Source organism: Ictidomys tridecemlineatus, chromosome 5, assembly GCF_052094955.1.
Source record: "Ictidomys tridecemlineatus isolate mIctTri1 chromosome 5, mIctTri1.hap1, whole genome shotgun sequence".
NCBI classification, from domain to species: domain Eukaryota; kingdom Metazoa; phylum Chordata; class Mammalia; order Rodentia; family Sciuridae; genus Ictidomys; species Ictidomys tridecemlineatus.
Window position 1 is genome coordinate 70,767,669 of NC_135481.1, and position 22,770 is coordinate 70,790,438.

The window sequence follows — 22,770 nt, forward strand, 5'->3', positions numbered from 1 at the left end:
TTCAGTTACACCCCCACTGTCAGATTAGGCGAGGCGGGCAGCAACCAAAGGAGGCAGATTTAAAAAGGGCCTCCGAACTTTATTGAGATATCATTCCCAGGAGGAACTCAGACCAACAGAGTGGACAAGAGAAGGGTGTGAGGAGAAACCATGTGGAAGCTCAACTGGACTTTTATGGGACTTACAGCAGAAAGGGAAGAGCTTGGGACAGGAAAAGGTGTTTTTAAGGTCCCTTGTCCCTTTGGAGTTGGTCAGGGGAGTTGGCTGAACTCCAGGATTGGCCAGGGGGTCCTGCTGATTGACAGGCATTAGTCAGGAGATCTTGCTGATTGACAGGCGTTTCCACCGGCACCTGATTGATTTTTCTTTCCCTCGAGAGGGCTGCTTTGTTCTAAGTCGCCACCACTGACCTAACACCCACATAGTTTATTTTCCTTACTTGCTTTCATTTGTATGTTTTAAATTTATATTTTAGGGGCTGGGGATTGTGGCTCAGTGGTAGAGCTTGCCTAGCACCTGCAAGGCGCTGGGTTTGATCCTTAGCACTACATAAAAATAAATAAATAAAATAAAGGTATTGTGTCCAACTACAACTGAAAACAATTTTTTTTTAAATTTTATATTTTAGATTCAAAGTACTTGGTGTTGAAGCCAGATTTAGGTAGTCAGTGTAGTTAGATAAATCGGGTCTAATACTGAGTGAAATCTAAAATGGAGGCCATGCTGAGAATGATTCCAGGACAACTCATGGAATGTTAATGAAGTCCTGAAAAGGCCCTAGGCCAAAGTCCATCCCAAAGGAATGTTAATGAAACCAGGAAACAGCCCCAACAGATTTGGAGATAGCCCATCCCAGAGAAGTGATAATCCCATCCCAAAAGGTGATAATTAAGCCCACCTGTTTCCCACCCCTCGGGCCTTCCAACCTACATTCTGTCACCAAAACTATAAAAAGGGGAGACAACCGCACTTCCACGGATTCCACCTCTAGGGTCCCCTTCTTCCTCTGGGAGAAGTTTTTTCTGCTGTCCTTTAATAAACTTCTAATTTCTACTCTGACCTTGCCTCTGCGTGTGCTTTTCTGGTGTTATTCTTCAACATTGGGGAAGCAAGGACTCCTCACCGGTCAACAGCGGTAACAGTGTGTACAAAATTTAGCAGACACAGAATAGGGTCTTGATTTAACATCTGAGCAGCCATCTTAAATGTTAACCACCATCTTATGAGATAAGTTTTGCTTTCCTGTACTTCCTCTTATTGGAACTCCCTCCACCCCCATTAGTGACCTACCCCATGGTACCATAACCCTAGGCCAATCCCAGAAGGACACAACCCCTTGACTCTGGAAGCCCCTGGTGTGATGGGCCTAAACCAATCCCATGTTATTATCCACCTGCCTATCTCTGATGCAAGCCGCCCTCCCCACACACCAAGCCTATCCCCTGGCGTCACAGCTACAAATCCAAACCCCTACCCCACAAAAGCTGAACACCCAAATATTATTTCGCACTCCTTTCTCCACTTTATAGAGAGATGGCCTTTGTCACCTTTGAAAAAAAAAAAAAAAAAAAAACCTTTGTGTGTATCTCTGCCTGGTCTCCAATCTTTACTTCCCGGGAGCAGTTCATGGAGCGATGATACAGGTTTGGAGTTAAATAAATGGCTTTAGGACCGAAACTAGGGGTCCTACAAAACGCTTCCAGCCAGGGAAGACGTCTTGCACAGTTGACAGCAGACTGTAACAGGCTGCAATATAAGGCGGGGTACATTCTACAGAACACTGTTGAAGCCAGATTTAAAGATAGTTAGTGTAGTTTGGTCTAAAATTGAGTAAAATGGAAAATGAAGGCCATGTTGAGAATGGAGCCCGCGAAAGCAGAGCAGCACTTGGGGAAATTGAAATGTTAATGTTCCCTGCTGCAGTCTGGCTAGACACAAATAACCGGGAGGTCGAGCCACTTGTAGATTCAAGCAGAAACGAACTTTATTTTCGAACTCACGAAAAGGTCACCCACTCGACCCTCCAGGAACTCCCCACTAGCTCCACCGGAACTCAACCAACCCACAAGAACTCTCTAGGAACTCAGCCAGAGCTCAAAAATAGCAGACACCCGCCAGGCACTAGCTTGATGTGGCCACGGCTCTCAACAGTTCCCAAGGCCCAGAGCCCATTCTAAAGAAATGTTAATGAAGCTCCCAGGAAACAGGGAGGTGCTAATCAAAAGCAGGCCCCAGGCCCTTCCTGCCCTCTAGCCCACCTGCCCCTCACCTTTTGGGTCTTCCTACCTACATTCTCTCACTACAAGATAACAGAACCGGAATGCCAACAGAAATTCAGGAAAGCTAACAAAAGACCTTAAATATAAAAGAGGGAAGATCTTGCCCTTCCAAGGATTCCACCTGTTGGGTCCCCTTCTTTCTGTGGGGTGGGGGGAGGGGCGGGGAAGAAGTCTTTTCTGCTGTCCTTTAATAAAGCTTCTACTTTCCACTCTAAACTTGCCTGGGCTGCTTCTCTGATGTTATACTTCAGCATTGGGGAAGCAAGGACTCATCACCCATAAACAAGGGTAACACTGTCACAAAATGCATGGCAACCTACAGCTGCCAAAATTAATGCTTTTACTACATCTCCAGCCCAAACTGAGGAAATCTGAAACATGAATGAACTAAGGCTTTTAATTACCAATAACTCATTGATATTGGTTCTTTAACAAATGTACCACTTGAGTGCAAGATGTTAATAAGGGAAATTGCCTGGCAATGGTGGCGCTGGCACCTGATCCCAGAGAATCCTGAGGATGGGAAGTCTGAGGCCAGCCTCAGCAATTAATCGAGGGCCTCTATAATTTAGTAAGAACGTGTCTCAAAATGAAAAATAAAAAAGGACTGAGGATGTAGCGCAATGGTAAACCACTTCTGGGTTAGATTCCAGAAGTGCTTTACCAATAAGTAAATAGATGAATAAACAAACAAACAAATAAATATTAGGGGAAGCTGTAGGGGTGGGGGTGGAGAAGGGATGTTGAGTGACAATCTCCGTGCTTCCTTTAAAATTTATGTAAATCTGAAACACCTTTAAAAGCAAATTTGCCAGACCCTAAACAACTTACTGAGACCCTGTCTTAAAATTTAAAAAAATAAAAATTGTGAAACAGGGCTGGGGATGTGGCTCAGTAGTAAAATTAAAATACTACTTTTAAAAGGTAGCATTTTTCCCAAAGCAATATTAAAAACGAAGCTTAGGGCTGAGGATGTGGCTCAAGCGGTAGCGCGATCGCCTGGCATGCGTGGGGCCAGGGTTCGATCCTCAGCACCACATACAAAGATGTTGTGTCCCCCAAGAACTAAAAGAACAAATGTTAAAATTTAAATAAAACAACAACAACAAAAAAAAAACTGACAGGTGAAATCAATTTAAAAAAAAAACGAAGCTTAAAAATACAATCAAGATTCTTAAGTCTATAAACAAGAGAACACAAGATAAACAAAATGATTCAGTTAAAAAAAATAATGCTTTTAGAATCTGAGAGGCTCGAGTTAAAAAAAACAAAAACAAACAACAAAACAGCCCAAACTAAAAAATTATGCATGCGATTTTGAATTCGGTCTACCATGCCCCAAGAACAAAACGTTCTTTCTCGGCCTCAAATATGTGGAGCACAGAGGAAAATTAAGTTATCCCAAATGCACTCAGCAACCCGTGCTCCTCAGACACGGAAGGAAAGGATAACAAATGCCACCTAGCGAGTGGGGCTGGTACAGGAGCAGGTAGGCGGTGGCCGGGAAGGGCCAAACTTAGGCCTTCGTGGAGCGCGCCGATGGGGTCTGTAGACTGCCTCTCCAACGAGGAGCTTTATGGGGGTGCAGCGGAATAGCGCTTCCTATAAAGAGGGACCTAACTCTGCGCAGAGGACGCGCCCGCCCTACGCCGCGGCAGCCTGGAGTTACACAAATTTTATAAACACAGCGTTGTCCTCGCGGGATCCGGTTAAGTCCCTGTGATACGCACCGTGACGCAATTCCTGAATGTGCCAATCCCGTGCTGGTTTGAGGGCGGGCCTTTCAGATTTGAAATCCCAGACTGTTTTGGGTGAGAAGGAAGCTCGTCTGCGCAGCGCTGCTGCTGCCGCCCGGGGCTGTCGTGCTCCGGAGGCGCGAGCTCTGTGCTCCGGGTGCCCTCGGCGAGGAGCGGAGCTGGGGCGGCCGCACTCTCGCCCTGCGGGCCGTTCACCCAAGGTAGGAGCGCCTCTGCCCTCCTCTCCAGCCGCGCGGGCGCCCCTGTCCTGCCGGCCCTTCCGCGTTCCGGACTCACGGGGGCTTTTATACGCTTCTGGTGGTGGCAGAGGTTTCACGACTGCGCGCTCACTCGGTGTTGCCTGTCCGTGCGGTGGTCCATGGTAGAATCCTCACGCATTGATCTGGATGGCGAGCGCACCACGCGTTTGCCCAAGAGTCAATTCTAGGGAGAGAATCTTTGGTTAGAATAATTATCAGGTAGGAAAATTGTTTGCCGCGGTTCCCCACTCTTCACCGCGGGGCCCAGGACTCACAGGGATATATAGATAACGGAAGCCTCCAGTTTTTTGGTTTGTGTGTTGGCGAGGACGGTAGAGGGGACTTTAGCCAGGGGAATTTTACCACTGAGCCACATCTCCAGCCCCTTTTTACTTTTTTTTTTTTTTTTCAGTTTTAAGACAGGGTCTCACTAACTTGCTTAGGGTCTCGCAAATTTGCTGAAGTTGGCCTTAAGATTACAGGAGTGCGCCACCCCGCCATATGTGTTTATTTTTTTTTACAGAAATGAAACCATACATCCTGACCTGCTTCCTTTTTTAAATTTCATATTTCCTGGAAGCTTTCCTATTAGTGTATATGTGTGTGTGTGTGTGTGTATGTGTATGTATGTGTGTGTGTGTGTGTGTGTGTGTATGTATATATATATATATATATAAATGTTTTATTGTTGTTGGGTACATAGAATTAAATTTCTTATATTTTATTTTGAAATTTATTTTGACCCTTATTGGTGGATGTCTAGTCTAGGTTGTTTTTTAATTTCCCTGGTACTGCAGTGAAGGTCATTGTGTGGTGGTAGCTTTTGTTGCTTGTTGCTGGAGAACTTTGGCTTTGAAGTCCAGTAGACTTGGTTCCTGCTCTTTCTCACTTACTGTTAAGTGTGAACTGGGGCACATCACTTAACCAACTAGTCACAATAACAGTACTTATCTCTGTGTGTGTGTGTGTGTGTGTCTGTCTGTCTGTCTGTCTCTCTTTTTTTTTTATGTGCTGAGGATCCAACCCAGTGCCTCATGTATGCTAAGCAAGTGCTCTGCCACTGAGCTACAGCCCCAGCCCCTATAACAGTACTTAGTTGTAGTAAGACTAATTAGAACAAATTTTTTAAAAAAATTAAATAAAAAAAGAGTTGCAGTAAGATTATATAGTGGCTGGCATGATGTTAATACTATTCAGTAGATGTTGGCTATTATTAATATATATTAGTAGTATTAACACTAATATGAATTTGCATTCTTATGGTTCTGTAGAGAAAATAATTTAGAAGAATTTTGGTGTCAGTGGTATAGACATACATATATTTTGAAATTAGTCTTTACCAATCTGATAAATTTTTTTATCATCATTTATTAGTAAAATAGAGTGTTAGATGAATCATTTATTGGCCTTTTGTATTTCTTCTGTCAATTGCCTTTCGTGTACTTTGGCCATTTTCCATGTTGATTATTCTTTAAAATTGGTTCATTGTTCTCATTGAGTGTCATGTATATTAGCCCTTTGTCTTATATGCCAAGTCCCCTGCCACATCCATATACATTTATTTTGCCCATTAACTTAGAATTTTGTTTCTCTTAACTTCACCTACCAGTTTTGGTTAGCATACTCAAGATTTTCAACCCATTCCATTATGGTAATTATTACTACAGCTTCCACTGCAGTAAGTCCCCAGAAGAATTTATTTTGGGGAAGAGTAGCATTCAGTATCATACACAATAACAGTTGTTTAGCTAACTCTTTACATTATGTTTATAGCCCACCTTTTCATAAATGTTTTTTCAGCTACTGAGTCTTTGTGATGAATAAAGGGCATTTTTCCCCTAGTTTATCAGCATTTGCCAGTTTTTAAAGTAGATTTTCTAAACAGCCATAAGCAATTAAAGAAAACAGAAGTATACCATTTTAGAATTCACCGTCTCTAATATGGGAAGATTTCAGAGATGTCCCTCAGAATAACAGGCTTAAGTTTTATTGAAGGGATAGAAAAAGGGAAAGGGGACACTCTAAAGAGAGAAAGTGGGTCCTTTCAGAGAGGAGAGAGACAATATACCTCTCTTGCACTCAAGTTTTATTGTGGATCCTAGAGAAGTTTCCATAGTTCCCCCACATCTACCTCTTGACTTTTGACTGACAGCACAGTGACATCATGACTTTCATGTACCTATTGCCAGTTTTTTGGTTTGCTTGTGTGTATGTGTTGGCAGTGAGGGTAGAGGGGACTTTACCCAGGGGAATTTTACTACTGAGCCACATCCCCAGCCCTTTTTTACAATTTTTTTTTTCCCCAATTTTAAGACAGGATCTCACTAAGTTGCTTAGGGCCTCGCAAATTTGCTGAGGTTGGCCTCATTGCTATTTCATGTATCCTTGACCCATGCTGAGCAGTTCTAATTGGATTCTTAATAATTTTAATGATTCTTAATAATTACAGGTTTTATGGTCAGGAGGAATTATCCTTCTGGAATCTGGTCTGTGAAAAGGGTCACAAAAATCTCTGCTTTCAACTTGGGTTGAAATGTGGGTTCCTGTTATCAAGGTTATTTCTTGTTTGCATTTCCTTGCAAATAACAGGTAGTGTGCTGAAGAATGTGACAAAACCTCTCTACTTAGGCCAGGCCAGGCTGCATGTAAATTGCTTTTTAGCAAAGAGTGTGGGGAATCGGCACAGTGGCCCATTTTATAGAATGTCAATTAACCTTGTAGTCACACCATCCTCATCTGTCTGTCCCCTAACAATTTCCATCTATTAGATCCAGTCTGCTTGACCTTCAGTATGTTCTATTCTTTCTTCAACTTGAAGAATACAATTATTTTTGAAGAGATATTATTTTTACTTATAATAACTTCACATATATGTCTAGGCAGTGACTTTTTTTTGGTCATTTTTTACTGCTAAAAAGTGTCAAGTTGCTTTTTATTTCAGGAATATTTGCTTGCACTGTTTGTTCAGTTCCATTGTTTTGCTTTTCTTTAGGGATTCCATTTATGTGCTGTTGGATCACCACTGTCCATCTTCAGTTTCTTTATAACTTACTTTAAAACTATAATTTCATCTTCTTGTTTCATTTCTATTGTTCATAGTTGTTATTATTTTCCACCATATTTATACTCCCTTATGCTACTCTACTTTTATTTTCATATCTGTGATTCTTTTTCTTGTGTATATTTATGGGCTGCAATATTTTAAAATATTTATTTTTTAGCTTTAAGTGGACACGGTAACTTTATTTTTTAAAATTATTTTTAGTTGTTGATGGGCCTTTATTTAATTTATCTATATGCAGTTCTGAGAATTGAACCCATTACCTCACACATGCTAGGCACATGCTCTATCACTGAGCTACAATCCCAGTCCTTTATTTTTATATGGTGCTGAGAATCAAATCCATTGCCTCATGCATGCTAGGCAAGCGCTCTACCACTGAGTCACAACCTCAGCCCTTATGAGCTATAATTTGATGTTTCAATACATGTATACATTGTGTATCAGGATAGTTAGCATATCTGTCACCTCATCAGTTTTATCATTTCTTTGTGGTGAGAACAGAAACTTTCTTCTTGCTATTTTGAAAAATATAATACCTTAGCACTAAAACTTCAGAACTTATTCCTTCTATCTTGTGCCACTTGACCACCGTTTCTTCCCATTCTCCTCATATTCCCTCTTCCCGATTCCTTTTTCATCTCCTCTTTTCCAACCCTCTCCCCATTCTCTGGTAGCTACCTTTCTATCCTTTTTTTTTTTTTTTGCAGGGTATTTGGCGCACTCAACCACTGACCCATATTCCCAGCCCTATTTTATATTTTACTTAAAGACAGGGTCTCACTGAGTTGCTTAACACCTCGCCATTGCTGAGGCTGGCTTTGAACTCAGGATCCTCCTGCCTTAGCCTCCAAAGCTGCTGGGATTACAGGTAGGAGCCACTGCGCCCACCTCTACTTTTGTAATGTCAGCTTTTTACAAAATTTACATGTGTGAGATCATGCAGTGTTTGTCTTTCGGTGTGGGGCTTGTTTCACTTAACATGATTTCCTCCAGCTTCATCCATGTTGTCTCAGATGACAAGATATATCATTCTTTTATAGCTGAGTAGTATTCTATTGTATAGATATACCACATTTCTTTATTCATCTGTTATTGGACATTTGGGTTGTTTCCCTCTTGGCTATTGTGAATAGTCTTCAGTGAACATGAGTACAGATTACTCTGACATAGGGATTACTGGATCATATGATAACTCCATTTTAATTTTTTGAGGAAATTTCATACTGTTTTCAACAATGGCTGTACTAATTTACATTACAACAACGTGTAGAAGGATTTCCTTTTCTCCACATCCTGGCCAACAGTTGTTTTCTTTTGTATTTTATAGATAATAGCCATTCTAACTAGAGTGAGTGGGTATCTCAATGTATTTTTGATGTGGGGGGGGTACCAGGGATTGAACTCCGGGGCACTCAACCACTGACCCTATTTTCTCATTTTATAACCTCTGTTTCATCAAAGGTTGAACATTGATAATGATCTGTTTTCTTTGTTCTGCTCTTTTAACTAGGAAATGGGGCTTCAGATCTTTCTTGGGTGACTATCCAGGTTTGTTTTTCTTATATAGATATTCTGCAGAGACTCTGGTCAGAAAATCATAGGTAATTTTTTTTTTTCACTGCTTCTTCTCTTCCACTAACTACATCAAAACTGTTAGCATATGTTTAGCTTCTTTAGAGTTGCTGTTTATCACATAGTGGGAAAGAATAACTCTAGAGGAACTTATTGTGTCTTTTGGGGAGAGAATAGAATTTGAGGATTTTTTCAGAGTCTTGATTGTTCACCTTCATCCTGCTACTTGTTTGAATTGGTTGGAGAAAGGGTAGGTTGTTGGAAGAAGCTCTGTGCTATTGATTATTGGAGACTTTCAATGTACCCATAAATATCTGCCTTTAAATTAAAGCAGTTCTTTATGTCAGTACAAAATGGGCCTGTTTTCAGTGCTACTAGTGTGTTTGCAATTTCTGTTAAGTGTTTGATAAGGGTTTGAGGAACTGAGACTGGGAAATTTTGAACATATTCTAACATTTCCCCTGTATTTGTCCATGAACATTTTTGGTTATGAGAAATAGTATAGCATTATTGATACCCTTTAAAATGAACAATAGTAATTATCATAACTCCCAGTACTTCTGACACTTAGCACAATGACAGACATACAAATAAATGCATTAACATGTATTTTATGAAAGAATTACAATGGTTTTCCTGTCACAGGATCAAACTTCCAAGACCCCCCTCCTCATTAGCTGTTATTATTGAGTAATACTCTTTTGTTTCCCTTTTCAGTTATAAATTATTGTATAAAATACTTTATATGAATTTTTAGGTTGCTTATTTATTTAACATAGAAGTTATGTAGATAATATGCTTGATGTCTTTTTCGATCTTGATTAGTCAGTTCCAGGCCTCTTGGATTGAAATGTTTTGTTTATTTTCCCAAGAATTACTTTACGCGACTTGTGGTTCCTTACCTAGAATCTTAATTTCTAGGTATGGGAAATAAAATTCATACGTAAGAATCAAGTTAAAAAAGTCTAAGGGGTGGGGTAGTAGCTCAGTGGTAGAGCATTTGCCTCGCACATATGAGGCACTGGGTTCAATCCCCAGCACCACATAAAAATGAATAAGTAAATGAAATAAAGATATTTTTTAAAAAAGAAACTGCTTCTTGGCCTTTTGGCTAAGATCAAGTGTAAGACAAATCTAAGAACTGGTATGTTCAAGTATATGATTTTCTCCAAAAATTCTAAATAGCATTCCTTTTTTCAAAAAAAATTTAGAATAAATATAATTTACTTTCTATTTGAAGGTTTTCAATTAGGATCTCATAATCTAAGTGTTCTGGAGCATAAAAGTTAGCATTGGAGATTATTTAAATAATTGAATAGAATTTTCAGCCCTTGTTTTTGGACATTTTAGGTGCTGCCTTAAAATTTAAGTGCATAAAGGGAAATGCCACATTTTGAAACTTAATCTTTTTTTTTTTTAAATATGTTTTGAGTTGTAGTTGGACACAATATTTTATTTATATATTTTTATGTGGTACTGAGGATCGAACCCAGATCCTCACACATGCTAGGCGAGCATTCTACCTTTGAGTCCCAACCCCAGCCCCAAAACTTAATCTTTTATAACAATATAATTAATACTGACTGCCTATGTCATTGCTTTTTGATGCAGATATTAGATTGAAACATCTAAAACTTAATATTCAAATAAATTTCAAAAACAGATATTCAAAACTCAGTAGAGCTATTGGATATATTATTTGGTGAATATTGTTTTTTGTAAAGAAGTAAAATTAAAGACCAAGTTGCTCATCTATTAAAAATAATAAAAATGAGACTTTAAATAAATAAAATCCTAGTCAGACTTGTGAGCTGTATAGAATCTAGTGTTTTCATAAGTAGTTGAACCTTTTAATTGAGATATTGTTATAGAAAGCAAATAAATAAAACTTTCTGCACTAACCCATCGAACTGCAGGTTTCTCTGGACCGCTGTGGACACACTATTCTGAAAATTGTGCTTGACTGGATTTTCTGTTAGAGGGATTTTGTTGCTACTGTCCTTATCAAGATGATTACAACACCTTTAAAACATCCAAGAATTCATTTGTCTTCAGAGACCTCTTCTCAAAAAAGAAATATGTCCATGGATGCAATCTTTTTTGACAACATTCCTTCAGGCACACTTACTCCTATAAAAGATTTGGTCAAATATCAGAATTCCTCTTTAAAATCTAATGACCACAAAAAGAATCAGTCTTTAGAAATGACAACTCCTAAGAATAAAAACATATTTCAATCTACCATGCTAACAGAGGTTACTACATCTAACAGTTGTCTTGATATCAGTGCTATCAAGTCCAACATGGATGCATTAAAAAGTAAAGCAAACTATGAATCACCAGGAAAAATATTTCAAAGAATGAAAGAAAAAGTACTGCGTGATAAGCAAGAACAAGCATCAAGAAACAATAGTTTGTTGGAACCACCGAAAAGTGAAAATCATAAAATCTTTACTCCTAACAAAAATGAGAAAAGACTATTGCAGCATACCTGCTTCTATGAAGAAAAGGAAAACAACTCATTCTTATCAGATAACAATTCACTAAGAGGTTAGTTTTATCATGTGTTGGCTAAACAGCTGTAAAGTCATAAGTGTTTTAATGAGTCAGATATCTTAGGCGCTTGGGATACCGCTATGAACAGAATGCTTCAAAATCTCTGCCTCTGTGAGCATAGGTCACATTCAGGTAAATTAAAAGAGTATTTTTTATGGTATAGTTGAAGAGGAAAAGCAGAAAGAAGCAAAGAAAGGAAAGGCAGAATAAGGATGATGGGGAGAGTTGGAGGGTGTTGTAATTTTCGGTGGAATGGTGAGGGTAAACATCAGTGAGGTGGCAGTTGAGCCCAAAAATTTGAAGGAAGTGATAGATACAGGTATTTTGAGAAATGGAGCATGATCCAGACACCTAAGTAACAGCTGAACATGCCTGGAAAATTCAAGAATTAACTATGAAGTTATTGTGCCATGCAGTAATAGACTGCCCAAAGAGGAGGGGATAAGAGAGGGTCAGATAATATAGAACCTTATTGGTTAAAAAAAAATAAAATAATAGGGGCTTGTTTTTTACTGTAAGCAAAATAAGAAGCCATTGGAAGGCTTTGAGCAGAGGAATGGCAAGATCTAATTACGTTTTTGAAATATCACTCTGGCTGTTGATTTGAAATAGAGACACTACAATTATGCATTCGACAATACGAACTTGGTCCAGGAGGTAGGTGTGATTGAATTAAAAAGTGGTTAGAGTCTGGGTATATTTTGAAGGTGGAATCAATAGAGTTGATTCATTGGCTGGGTGTGGAATATAAAAGAGAAAAAGCAATATAAAGAATAATTCCAGGTTAGTTAGTTGATTGGTTGGTTTGGGGTTTTAGCCTGACCAACTGGAAGGATAATTTAACTGAATTGGTGTAGATTGAAGGAAGAATGGTGTGAGGACCTTTTTAATTTTTCATCAGGTTAATTTTGGTATGACTATTAGAAATTAGCATATAAGTCAGTTAGACTGTTGGGAATTTTTAGTTGGGATTTAAGGAAATTGTAAAGGGCAGACAGAGATGGACATTTGGGAATTATTAGCACCAAATAATATTTAAAGCTGTGAGATTAGATGGGATCATCAAGGAGTGAAGTGTGGAAAGAGAAAATGTTCAAGGTCTGAGCCTGTAGTACTCTAACATTTAGAAGTTAGAATAAAGGGTAGAAGGCCACTGAGAAAGGTGTTTAGGAAGAAGGAGAACCAGGAGAATGAAGCTGAAGACGCTGAAAGAACAAAATGCTTAAAAATGGAAGGAATCAGGCCTGGGGCTGTGGCTCACTGGCAGAGCACTTGCCTAGCACATGTGAGGCACTGGGTTTGATCCTCAGCATGACACACAAAAATAAGCAAATAAATTAAAAGCATGCTATCCATCTACAACTACAAAGAAAATTTTTTTTAAAAAATGAAAGGAGACATCAATGATGTCTGATTCTGCTAGTAGGTCAAGTAGGCTAAGATTTGATCCTTGGTCTTAGTGATTTAGAGGTCACTGATGACTTGAATGAGGGCAGTTTTGGTGGAATGGTAGGAATAAAAATGTTACGAAAGGGTTCAAGAGAGAATGTAAGTAGAGAAATTGGCATGGTGACCATAGATAAAGTGTTTCTGAGGGAACAAAGAGGTAATGAGAATTGTTAAAGAGTATATTGTAGTTTTTAATATTTGGTGAAAAAATAATATTTTTATATGCTTTTGGGAATAATTCAGTGGGAAGAGATGAATGGATTGCTTGTATGATGTCCTTGAATAGTTGAAAGGAAATAGAATCTAATGCATAAGTAGAGATTTGACCTTAGCTAGGACACAAAATTGTTAACAAAAACGAAGGCAGTATGTAAATACAGATATTGGTGAGTCATTGTAAAATTTCACACATAGTCTGAAATATGAAATAAGATCATCAACTGAGTGAGGATCACTTGGATTTAGTGATTTAGAGGTCACTGACTTGAATGAGGGCAGTTTTGGTGGAATGTTCAAGGTTCAGACCTTGAACATTTTCTCTTTCTAGACTTAACTCCTTGATGATCCCATCTAATCTCACAGCTTTAAATATTATACAGTATTGAAATTTGAGGAGGTGGAGGTTTGAATAGTATAGGAGAGGAGAATAATTAATTATCTAGGCTTAAATTTGAGTTTCTGGGTAACATTAAAGAGCTACTTGAGATTTGTGGGGATGAATTTAAAGGGGGACCAATAAATATGGTTGTAAGTTTTCCTCTAGCTCTGTTTAACTGCATAGATGCTGGTGTGGAATAGGCAAGGAGTTAAATATTATCTGAGTTATAATTTTGCCAAGTAAGATGTATTGACAGAAGGACAAAAGAGTTAAGGAGGAGTACAAGAGTATAACAATTAGCCATGAAATTTAAGCTTCTTTTTATGACATCATTATAATAAAATCTTTATTAAGATTTATAAGTCCAAAGTAGTATACATATTAAAGCATAGTCATTTCTTATTTTTTTTCAAGTATAATATTGGACATTAAATAAACCCAGTTTTTCTTTCTCTAGCACAAATTTAAATCTATAATCATCCCATTCATGAGTGAAAGAATCTCATTTCTATATACAAGAAACATTCAAGACCTAGGTTGTATGCTGGGTGCGGCGGAGCATAACTCCAATACCAGTGGCTTGGGAGACTGAGGCAGGAGGATCACACATTCAAAGCCAGTCTCAGTAAAAACAAGGCACTAAGTAACTCAGTGAGACCCTGTCTCTAAATAAAATACAAAATAGGGCTAGGATGTGACTCAGTGGTCAAGTGCCCCTGAGTTCAATCCCTGGTATCCAAAAAAAAAAAAAAAAGATCTAGTATGTAAATCAGAATAAAGTATATAAAGTGCAAGCAATACCAGAAGTCCTTATTTATCGTAGATGTCAATAGACTTCTGTGCCTTTGAAGGTCTACAAAAGAGATTTCAAAGCCATATAAATTATGATTAAGTCTGCTATTAGATTCTCAACATAAAATTTTTAAAGAATAAGTAACCGTTCTTCAACTGTTCTTTCATGTTTTAGAAATTTATAGAAAACAGAAGCAGAAATTTTAAGCCTGGGTGGTATTTCATGATACCCAGTTTGTGGCAGCACCAGAATTTTATTCCATATTTTAGGTTTCTAAGTCTAGTAGTATATTATTTGGTCCCCTTCTCCTTCACTCCCAGAGTTCTTGGCTGGAAGTGTGAATCAGCCTGTAGGTCACTGTGTGAGACTGTCCATCTGTCCTTTAGTCAGGTTCTCAAGCAGGGTTTATGCCCAGCTACATGGGGCCTTGGTATCCAGTGCAGATGGTTGGTGTGTGTTGCTATATGGAGGTCAAGCCTGTCCTAGGTGCCTGAACCAGGAGCCTTGTTACCCCTTGCATGAAGTAGGGCCAGGGCCCAAGATACTGAAAGAAATAGTAAGTATAGTTTTGTCTATATTGGGCAGATTAGACCTTAGAGAAATTTATATATGTATTTATACATATATAATGGAGTAAAGGCATGAAAAAATAATAAAGGGAAAATTTATATGACGGTCATGTTTTGCAAAAGTGCACCATACTAGTTTGATCATTATTGAACCTAAATGTCTTTATTTCAAGAATATAAATAGGCATTTTTTTCTTAAGCATAACTAATACAATTCAACTTGTTTTTTAAAAAAACTCAGCCTCAGTTCAAGAAGTTCCTCTAGAATCATCAAATATTCTTCCCATTAAACAAAAGATTCAAGACCAGAAGGAAAAGAAAGCACAACTGCACAATTTAACTTATGGTAAACTGTTTTCTTATTTTGTTTCTTTTTTAGTTTGTTAGTTCAATGTATTGTTAAATGTTGTAGATAATTATTTTTCCTATTGTAGGCAATAAATATTGACTGTGGACAAAAGGTTGGATTATAAAACCCAGAGGTACTCAGAGAAATACTGGGTAGAAGGGAGGTACATTCCTAATGTGATGTCTTTTTTTTAAAAATAAGAGTTTTAAATTGTTATTTCTTTTAATTTCATGTGATTCTTCTGTAAATTTTGTTTTGTGTTTTTTTGCAGAACTTCCAGTTCTAAACCAAGAAAATGTTTCAGTTGCAGAAGTATCAAATAAGGCATTAATTAGAGCTCAACTAACTAAACAAATTCTGCACTCAAAAGAGAATACAACTAGAACCACCAATTCCAAAAAGGACACGTTTGTTTTAGAAGGCAATGATTCTGCTTATGAAAAATTCCAAGATACTAATGTTGAGATTCTTAATACTAATTGTGTTCCTATTAAAAATGGTAATCAATTAATGGTTTCTGATAGTGAAGTGATAAAAGATGGGACTTCACAAGAAGAAATTAAGGAACAAAATGAAAAGTCAGTGTCTATAATGACTTGCCTTCCAGATTCCATGAATGATACATGTAAAATTATACTTGCAAGTCCAAGATTACATTTAACACTGCCTCGGAATTCAAAAAGAAATATTTCAAAGCTTTCTCCTCAAAGTGTAATTCCAACTATTACAAATGAAGTTAAAAAAAAAAGTCAGGTAGGAAATTTTTTAAGGCAGATATTTATTTCTGTTTGTACCACTTGTTCTTAGCTGTGTTTTTTTGTTTGTTTTTGTGATTCTAGGGATGGAACCCAGGGCCTTGCGCATGCTAAGCAAGCACACTACAATTGAGCTACCCCCAGAACTGTTACTCCTCTTTCTTTAAGAGGTTGAACTCTAATGCACATTTCATGTTATATTATTATTTACTGTAGCAATAGTGTGGCATGATAAAAAGAACAGTGAACTGAAAGTAAGAAGACCCAGGTGTTAATGTTTATATTTCTCTATTTCTAGTTGCACATCCTTCAATAATTTACTTATGGACTTTAAGGATGAACATTGAATTCATTCCTGCTCTGAAATTTTCTTGCCTGATTTTGGGGTACAAAGAGAATAATTGAAAAAGAAAAGGAATTATAGCATCTAAGGATTTGAAGATTTACGATGTAGAGTGATTCATAAAAGAGTTTTTTAGAACATTAAACTGTTACATTAGGATAAATTCTCTGAAGGAGTTGGAATGGAAATACAGGTTTAAGAAGAAGGGTATATGGGGCTGGGGTTGCAGCTCAGCGGTAGAGCACTTCCCTCGAATGTGCGAGACCCTGGGTTCGATCCACATACAAAAATAAACAAGTGAAATAAAGGTGTTGTGTCAACTAAAAAATTTTAAAAATATATATAAAAAAAGAAGGGTATAAGTTTACTTATTTATTTTAAAATAGATGTATTCAAATTTCATCTGAATTTTATTTATTTTCTGGGGTACCAGTAATTGACCCCCAGGGGTGCTTAACCACTGAGATACATCCCCAGCCTTTTGTAGTTGTTGCTGTTTTAATATGTTTTAGTTGTAGTTGGACACAATACCTTTATTTTCTTTATTTGTTTTTATGTGGTGCTAAGGATCAAACCCAGGGCCTCGAATATGCTATGCTACGCAAGCATTCTACAGCTGAGCCACAATCCCAGCGCCCCCAGCCTTTTTTGTTCATATAGCTCATCTGTCAACTTTGTTCAATTCCATGCTCCAAGACTTTCCCTAACTATCATATCTGAAGAATCATTCCAATTATCTCACATCTTAAACTTATTTCTATTAGTAATTATTGTCTGCTGACATCTTAATCTTTATCTTTTTGGATGCTACCACATTACTTGCCTCCTGCTTCCACCAAACCCCTCCCCTCCCCCCCCACCAGCCTTCCTGCCCCCCCCCCACGAGGGCAGCCATTTTGGTTTTTGCTACATCCCCATTGTCTAGAACAGTGTATAGAACTCAACAAATATTTACTGAATAAACAATGAATGGATTCTAGAGGCAGCAGAATTCCACAGTTTGTGACCCTTTTGTGCCATTAATTAGATGTGTTTGACATGAACAAGTTATTTAACTAGATTTTATAGTTTCTTTATTTGTAAAATGAAGGTTAGAGTACCTGCCTCCAAGTGTTGTGAAGATAGCGTGTGTTAATACAGCTAAGGTACTTGGAACAGTGTTAGTATTAGTTTTTACTGTAATATTATCTTCATCTGACCAATGCTTTGATGTATCTCAGGTAGTTGCAAATGTGGGGAGTAGGGAAAAAAGAAATGTTTTTTATTTTACTTTGCTCAAGTCTTACCTATAATATTTAAAATGAACATAATTGAGCGGTAACAAAGACTATCTTCCCATTTTAACATTTTCTGATGCAGTATAAAATCACCACTGGAGAATTTGTCTTTATATGTATATGTATAATATCATATAATGTAAATGACATTTATTACATCATATAATGTAAATGACATTTATCTTATAAATTTTGGGTTTTGTTCTCATCAGAGAGAGTTTAACCTTAAATTACTATGAAATATAAACAGTTTTTTTTGCATAGATGTTCATAGAAATTTTTCCACTTGAATGGGATTTTACTCACACTAAAAAATTAGTTTTCTGAGCTATTCAAATACTTTCACTTTGAAATAAAATGCTACTAAATGTATATTACCAGCAGTCACCAGAGTTTATAGAAAATTGAAATGCACCTGTACATCAGCTTTATAAAAAAAATGGTCTAATTGTTTAAGGGACAAAGCTGATGGTATGTAACTCTTTTTTCTTCTAAATTATTAGGTCCCTTATGATAATTGGTGTTTTAATAGATTAACATTTTTATATAGATGAGTATAAGCAACTACTAGGATTACTTAGATCTAAGTTTTTTCTTTATAATTTAATTTGTAATGTCTATCCTGGAAGTAGTATAAGACATGTTCTTTGCTTAATGCTTGATTAGGTAATCCAGCTTCAAGAATGGATGATTAAAGTCATCAATAATAATACTGCTATATGTGTAGAAGGAAAACTGATGTAAGTATAACATTTAAATATTCTTGTAATAAAATTTAAGAGGACATTTGTCTAAAAGCTTATAAGTAATACAAGAGGGCTGGTGTTGTGACCTAGTGGTAGAGTACTAGCCTGGCATGTGTGAGGCCCTGGGTTCAATCCTCAGCACCGCATATAAATAAATAAAAGACCCATTTGCAACTTAAAAAATATTTTAAATAAATAAATAATAGTGAAACCAAGCACAGTGATACACGCCTGTAATCCCAGTGATTTGGGAGGTTGATGCAGGAGGATTGCAAGTTCCAGGCCAACTTCAGCAATTTAGAACCAATATAACTTAGTGACAAAGCATACTTGAGTTCAATCCCCAGTACAAAAAAAAAAAGTAAGAGAAATAGTATCTTTCTATAAAACTATAAAAACTTTGTCATAAGGTTATAAAGGCAAAAATGTACAATGGTTATGCAGATACTTACCATATTGATTGCTACCAGCTTTCTTAGTTTTTGCCTGTTTTCTCCAATTGTTCTTTAAATAGTGAGAGCTCAATTTTATATGGTGCTTTATTTTTTTTTTCTGAGGTGCTAATAAGTAGACTGGTATTATCTGCTAATTATGTATTATCACTTAATATTTACTACTTGCATTTTAGTCCAGATTCTCAAATCTAAATTGGGACAACCAGATATAAATTACTTATCCAGAAAATAAATTTAAATTATTGAAAACTTTGCCATATAGCTACATATTAAGTAATTGTCGATTTCTGGTTCACCCTAAAATAATTTGAGATTCATCTAGGTACGTGGGCTTTGCCGAATTCTGCCACTCTGTCAGCACCAGTTTTTATTTTCAAAACCTATTCTTGGTAGTAAAACAAATTTTGTAATAAAATAGTATAGGATTTCAGTATTTAAGGTTTGTACATGGAAGTTTATGAAGTATGTGTTATTTACTTTGCTTGCCTTGTGCCCATTTTCTTAATATCCAAGATGTAATATAGATTGTCTTTAGGAATCCTATTATTCATGCTTACACCAGAATGACTTGGGTTATTTATTTACCCTCTTTCAGGCTCAAGTTTCTTTATCTGTACAATAAGAATATAGTATTACCTACTTTTTTTTGCAGTACAGAGACTGTACCCTAGGGGCACTCTACCACTGAGTTATATCCCCAGCCCTTTTCATTTTTATTTTGAGACAGGCTCTTACTGTCATTTCATTTTTATTTTTAAGATGTGGTCTTGCTGTGTTGCCCCAGCTAGCCTCGAACATACTATCCTCCTGCCTCAGCCTCCAAAGTTTCTGGGATTACAGGTGTGAGCCATCACACCCAGCCCTGTAGATCGATTTAAGAATTGAGTTAATATTTGTAATACAAAAGAAGAGTGCTTTTAGAGTATCGTTTAAATGTTAAATAAAGCAAAAAAGAATGCAAGGAGAGAATAGTGTATTTAAGTATAATATATGAGTTTTATCCCATTGGCTGAGTTAAAATAACTTCCTTATTATGTTTGTAAATAGCATGTTATTATCTAATAAGTGAGAATGTTCAGTATTCATCTAACATATCTTTTTATTTTTTTCTGTTTTACATTTATTCTTAGCTTATTTAAAGAATATGCAGATTTATGGGCCAGTGATTTGCTACTACAGTTTGTTTTTTCCAAACTGACATTTCTTTTTAGTACTTTTCCAAAATGGAAGATAAAAACATCTGGCTATGTACTGTGGGAAAACACACACATACACAGAAGATTAGATGGTTCTGATCTGTTTCTGTTGTGATTCATAATTTATTATGAATAAACTAAAGCAATTGATTAGATTTTGTAAAATTTAATTATGTTTCTATAATAATCCTAGCTACTTGGAAGACCAAGGAGGAGGATCACCAGGTCAGGATAGCCTAGACAACATAGCAAGACCACATCTTTAAAAATAAACTACATTTCTGCACAAAATTCGAAACATTAAAATCTGAGGGAAAGGGTCACAGAAAATGTTCTTTGGAAGCTTAGTATCAGTTAAGCTGAAGTTGCAAATATTGCCAGCACAAGATAGAGAAAGCTCTGCCTCCATCCTAATGATGTATTTTATATCAGGGACATGGTTTAGCCACAGTAAGTTTCTTAGCACATACTCTGAGGACCACATTAGTTAAGCAGTTAAGTTCTATTGTAGTGTTTGTCACTCAAATATTAACAATATTGGTATTGTTACTGTAGCTAGAATGTAGACGTATATATGTACTTTGTGACTCTTGATAAAATGTGAATAATTTGGCCTTCACTAAGTTTTTTTTGTTTTGTTTTGTTTTTTGTTTTTAGAGACATGACTAACATATATTGGCACAGTAATGTAATTATAGAGCGGATTAAGCACAATGAACTTAGGACTGTATCAGGCAACATTTATATATTAAAAGGATTGATAGACAAGATTTCCATGAAAGAAGAAGGTAAATAAGTATTATTGTTAATTGATAAGTTATTTTAGTAAGTGAAGCAATTAACCATGTTTCTAATAGTAATATATATGTGTGTATATGTGCTTTTTTAAAATTATGAATAAATTAAAGCAATTGATTAGATTTTGTAAAATTTACATAAGAATTTTACAAAATCATTTTCTTGAATTTCATAATTGTTACAGTTTAAGTTTTTGTGATTTAAAAATTCAAAATTTCCTATTTGTAAGGAACTGCTTTATAAGAATATAATTGAGCTCCTTGGTTTCTGTCTCTATTAAACCTCACTGACATAACCCTCTCCAGGTATAATCTAATTTGCATATTCCTTGCATACAGCATATAGGTCAAAAAACATACCCAAATATTCTACTTTAAATTTTTGATTACCAGCAACAAGTTATAGTCTAGTTCTTTAGTGGTCCCTTGGTGATGCTTGGCAACCTACTATATTTCCCTAATTTATTTACTTTCCCATCCTTCCTGATTACTATTTCACGTTTTTTTAAATCTCCACTCCCTTCTCCCCCATACATTCTCAGGTAAAGAGGATAGAAGGAGAGGGGAGTACCTGAACAATAGGAACATTCAGAAGAGAATTTCTCCACTGCATTTACTTACCTGTTTACATCCATACCCGCTTTCATTGTGAATGTACTATCCATGTTCCTATGTATTAGTCTTTCCATTTAAATACTAGCTCCATTTTTCTTCTTTTACTTGAGGACATCTCTCCAGTAATTTTCTCTTCTCCTGTTTCAAAAGCAAAACACTGCTCTTTTAAGCATACCTCTTTCAGCCACTTCTCTCGTTTACATAAAAATAACTCTCAGAAGATTTACTACATCAGATTTTTCTTGAGTTCTCTCCCCCTTTTTTCTAGAATTCTCTTTAATCATGCCTTAACCCCCATTTCTTAAGCGAAACATCCTTTATGAAAGTCACCAGTGGCCTCCACATTGATAGATCCAGTACACACTTATACTGGATTTGATCTACCTACTTCCTTGAGATACTGTTTTAATTTGACTTCTGGAATACCATATCTCAATTTTCATGCTTCTTCACTGCCTGTTCTTTTTAAATTTATTTGTGTATTTCTCTCTTCTTTACCTCCAAGTAATGGGGTAACTTAGGGCTCTTTGTACACTCATTTATGTGCTGAATCGTTTTAGGTTTGAAGTGCCAAATGCCAATGTTATAATAATTTTTTTAGTTGTCAATGGGCCCTTATTTTATTTATATTCAGTGCTGAGAATCGAATCACACATATATGCAGGTGCTCTACCACTGAGCTACAACCCCAACCCCCAATGTTATTTTTCAAACCAAGACCTCCTCTAAGTATCCAGTTCATTTTCTATCTATTTGACATCTCCATTGAGATGTTTATAATTATCTCAGATTTAATATCTAATCTTCCTTAAATCTGCTTGGCCATTACTCTTCCCCACTTTTCCATGCTTCTACTGAATAGCCTAAATCCTTGGAGACATTTTGGGATGGCAGAGTACTAGGGATTCAACCCTGGGGTACTATAGTACTGAGCTATATCTCTGGCACTTATTAATTTTTTTTTGTTTTGAGATGGGGTCTATCTGAGTTACTGAAGCTGACTTTAACCAGCAATTCTTCCATTTCAGCCTCCTGAGTAACTGGGATTATAGACATATTCCATCATGCCTAGCTCCTTAGAGGCATTTTTAAACCTTTTAGTTTCTCTCATACCCACGTCTAGTTTATCAGTACAACTTGTTGGCAGTATCTCCCAAAACACCTTTAAAACACTGATCTCTATTGCACCACTGTAATCTAGACCTACCTCATATTTTGTTTCAGCTTTTTGTTTGTTTAATTCTGGGATTGAATCCAAGGGTGCTTACTAAATTGTTTAGATCCTCGCTAAGTTCTGAGACGGGTCTTGTACTTGCAACCCTTGTATCTTAGCTTCCTAAGTCACTGGATTATAGGTGTGT

General features: G+C 36.7%; 1 protein-coding gene across 3 annotated transcripts in view; it reads left to right on the forward strand.

Annotated features, from left to right (window-relative positions):
• Window positions 1-3,795: 3,795 nt before the first annotated feature.
• The window catches only part of Mis18bp1 (MIS18 binding protein 1), a 38,662-nt gene continuing 19,687 nt past the window's right edge, over window positions 3,796-22,770 (forward strand). The window contains exons 1-6 of one of the 3 annotated variants that reach the window (XR_013439015.1): window positions 3,796-4,236; window positions 10,828-11,461; window positions 15,118-15,222; window positions 15,497-15,978; window positions 18,267-18,340; window positions 20,655-20,785. Coding sequence is in view for 2 of the 3 variants with exons in the window: in XM_078050178.1 (XP_077906304.1) it covers window positions 10,921-11,461; window positions 15,118-15,222; window positions 15,497-15,978; window positions 18,267-18,340; window positions 20,655-20,785 (1,333 nt within the window). In the remaining variant the exon portion in view is untranslated. The remainder of the gene's footprint in view (window positions 4,237-10,827; window positions 11,462-15,117; window positions 15,223-15,496; window positions 15,979-18,266; window positions 18,341-20,654; window positions 20,786-22,770) is intronic. The other 2 variants (XM_078050178.1, XM_078050177.1) reach the window with 2 other exon arrangements.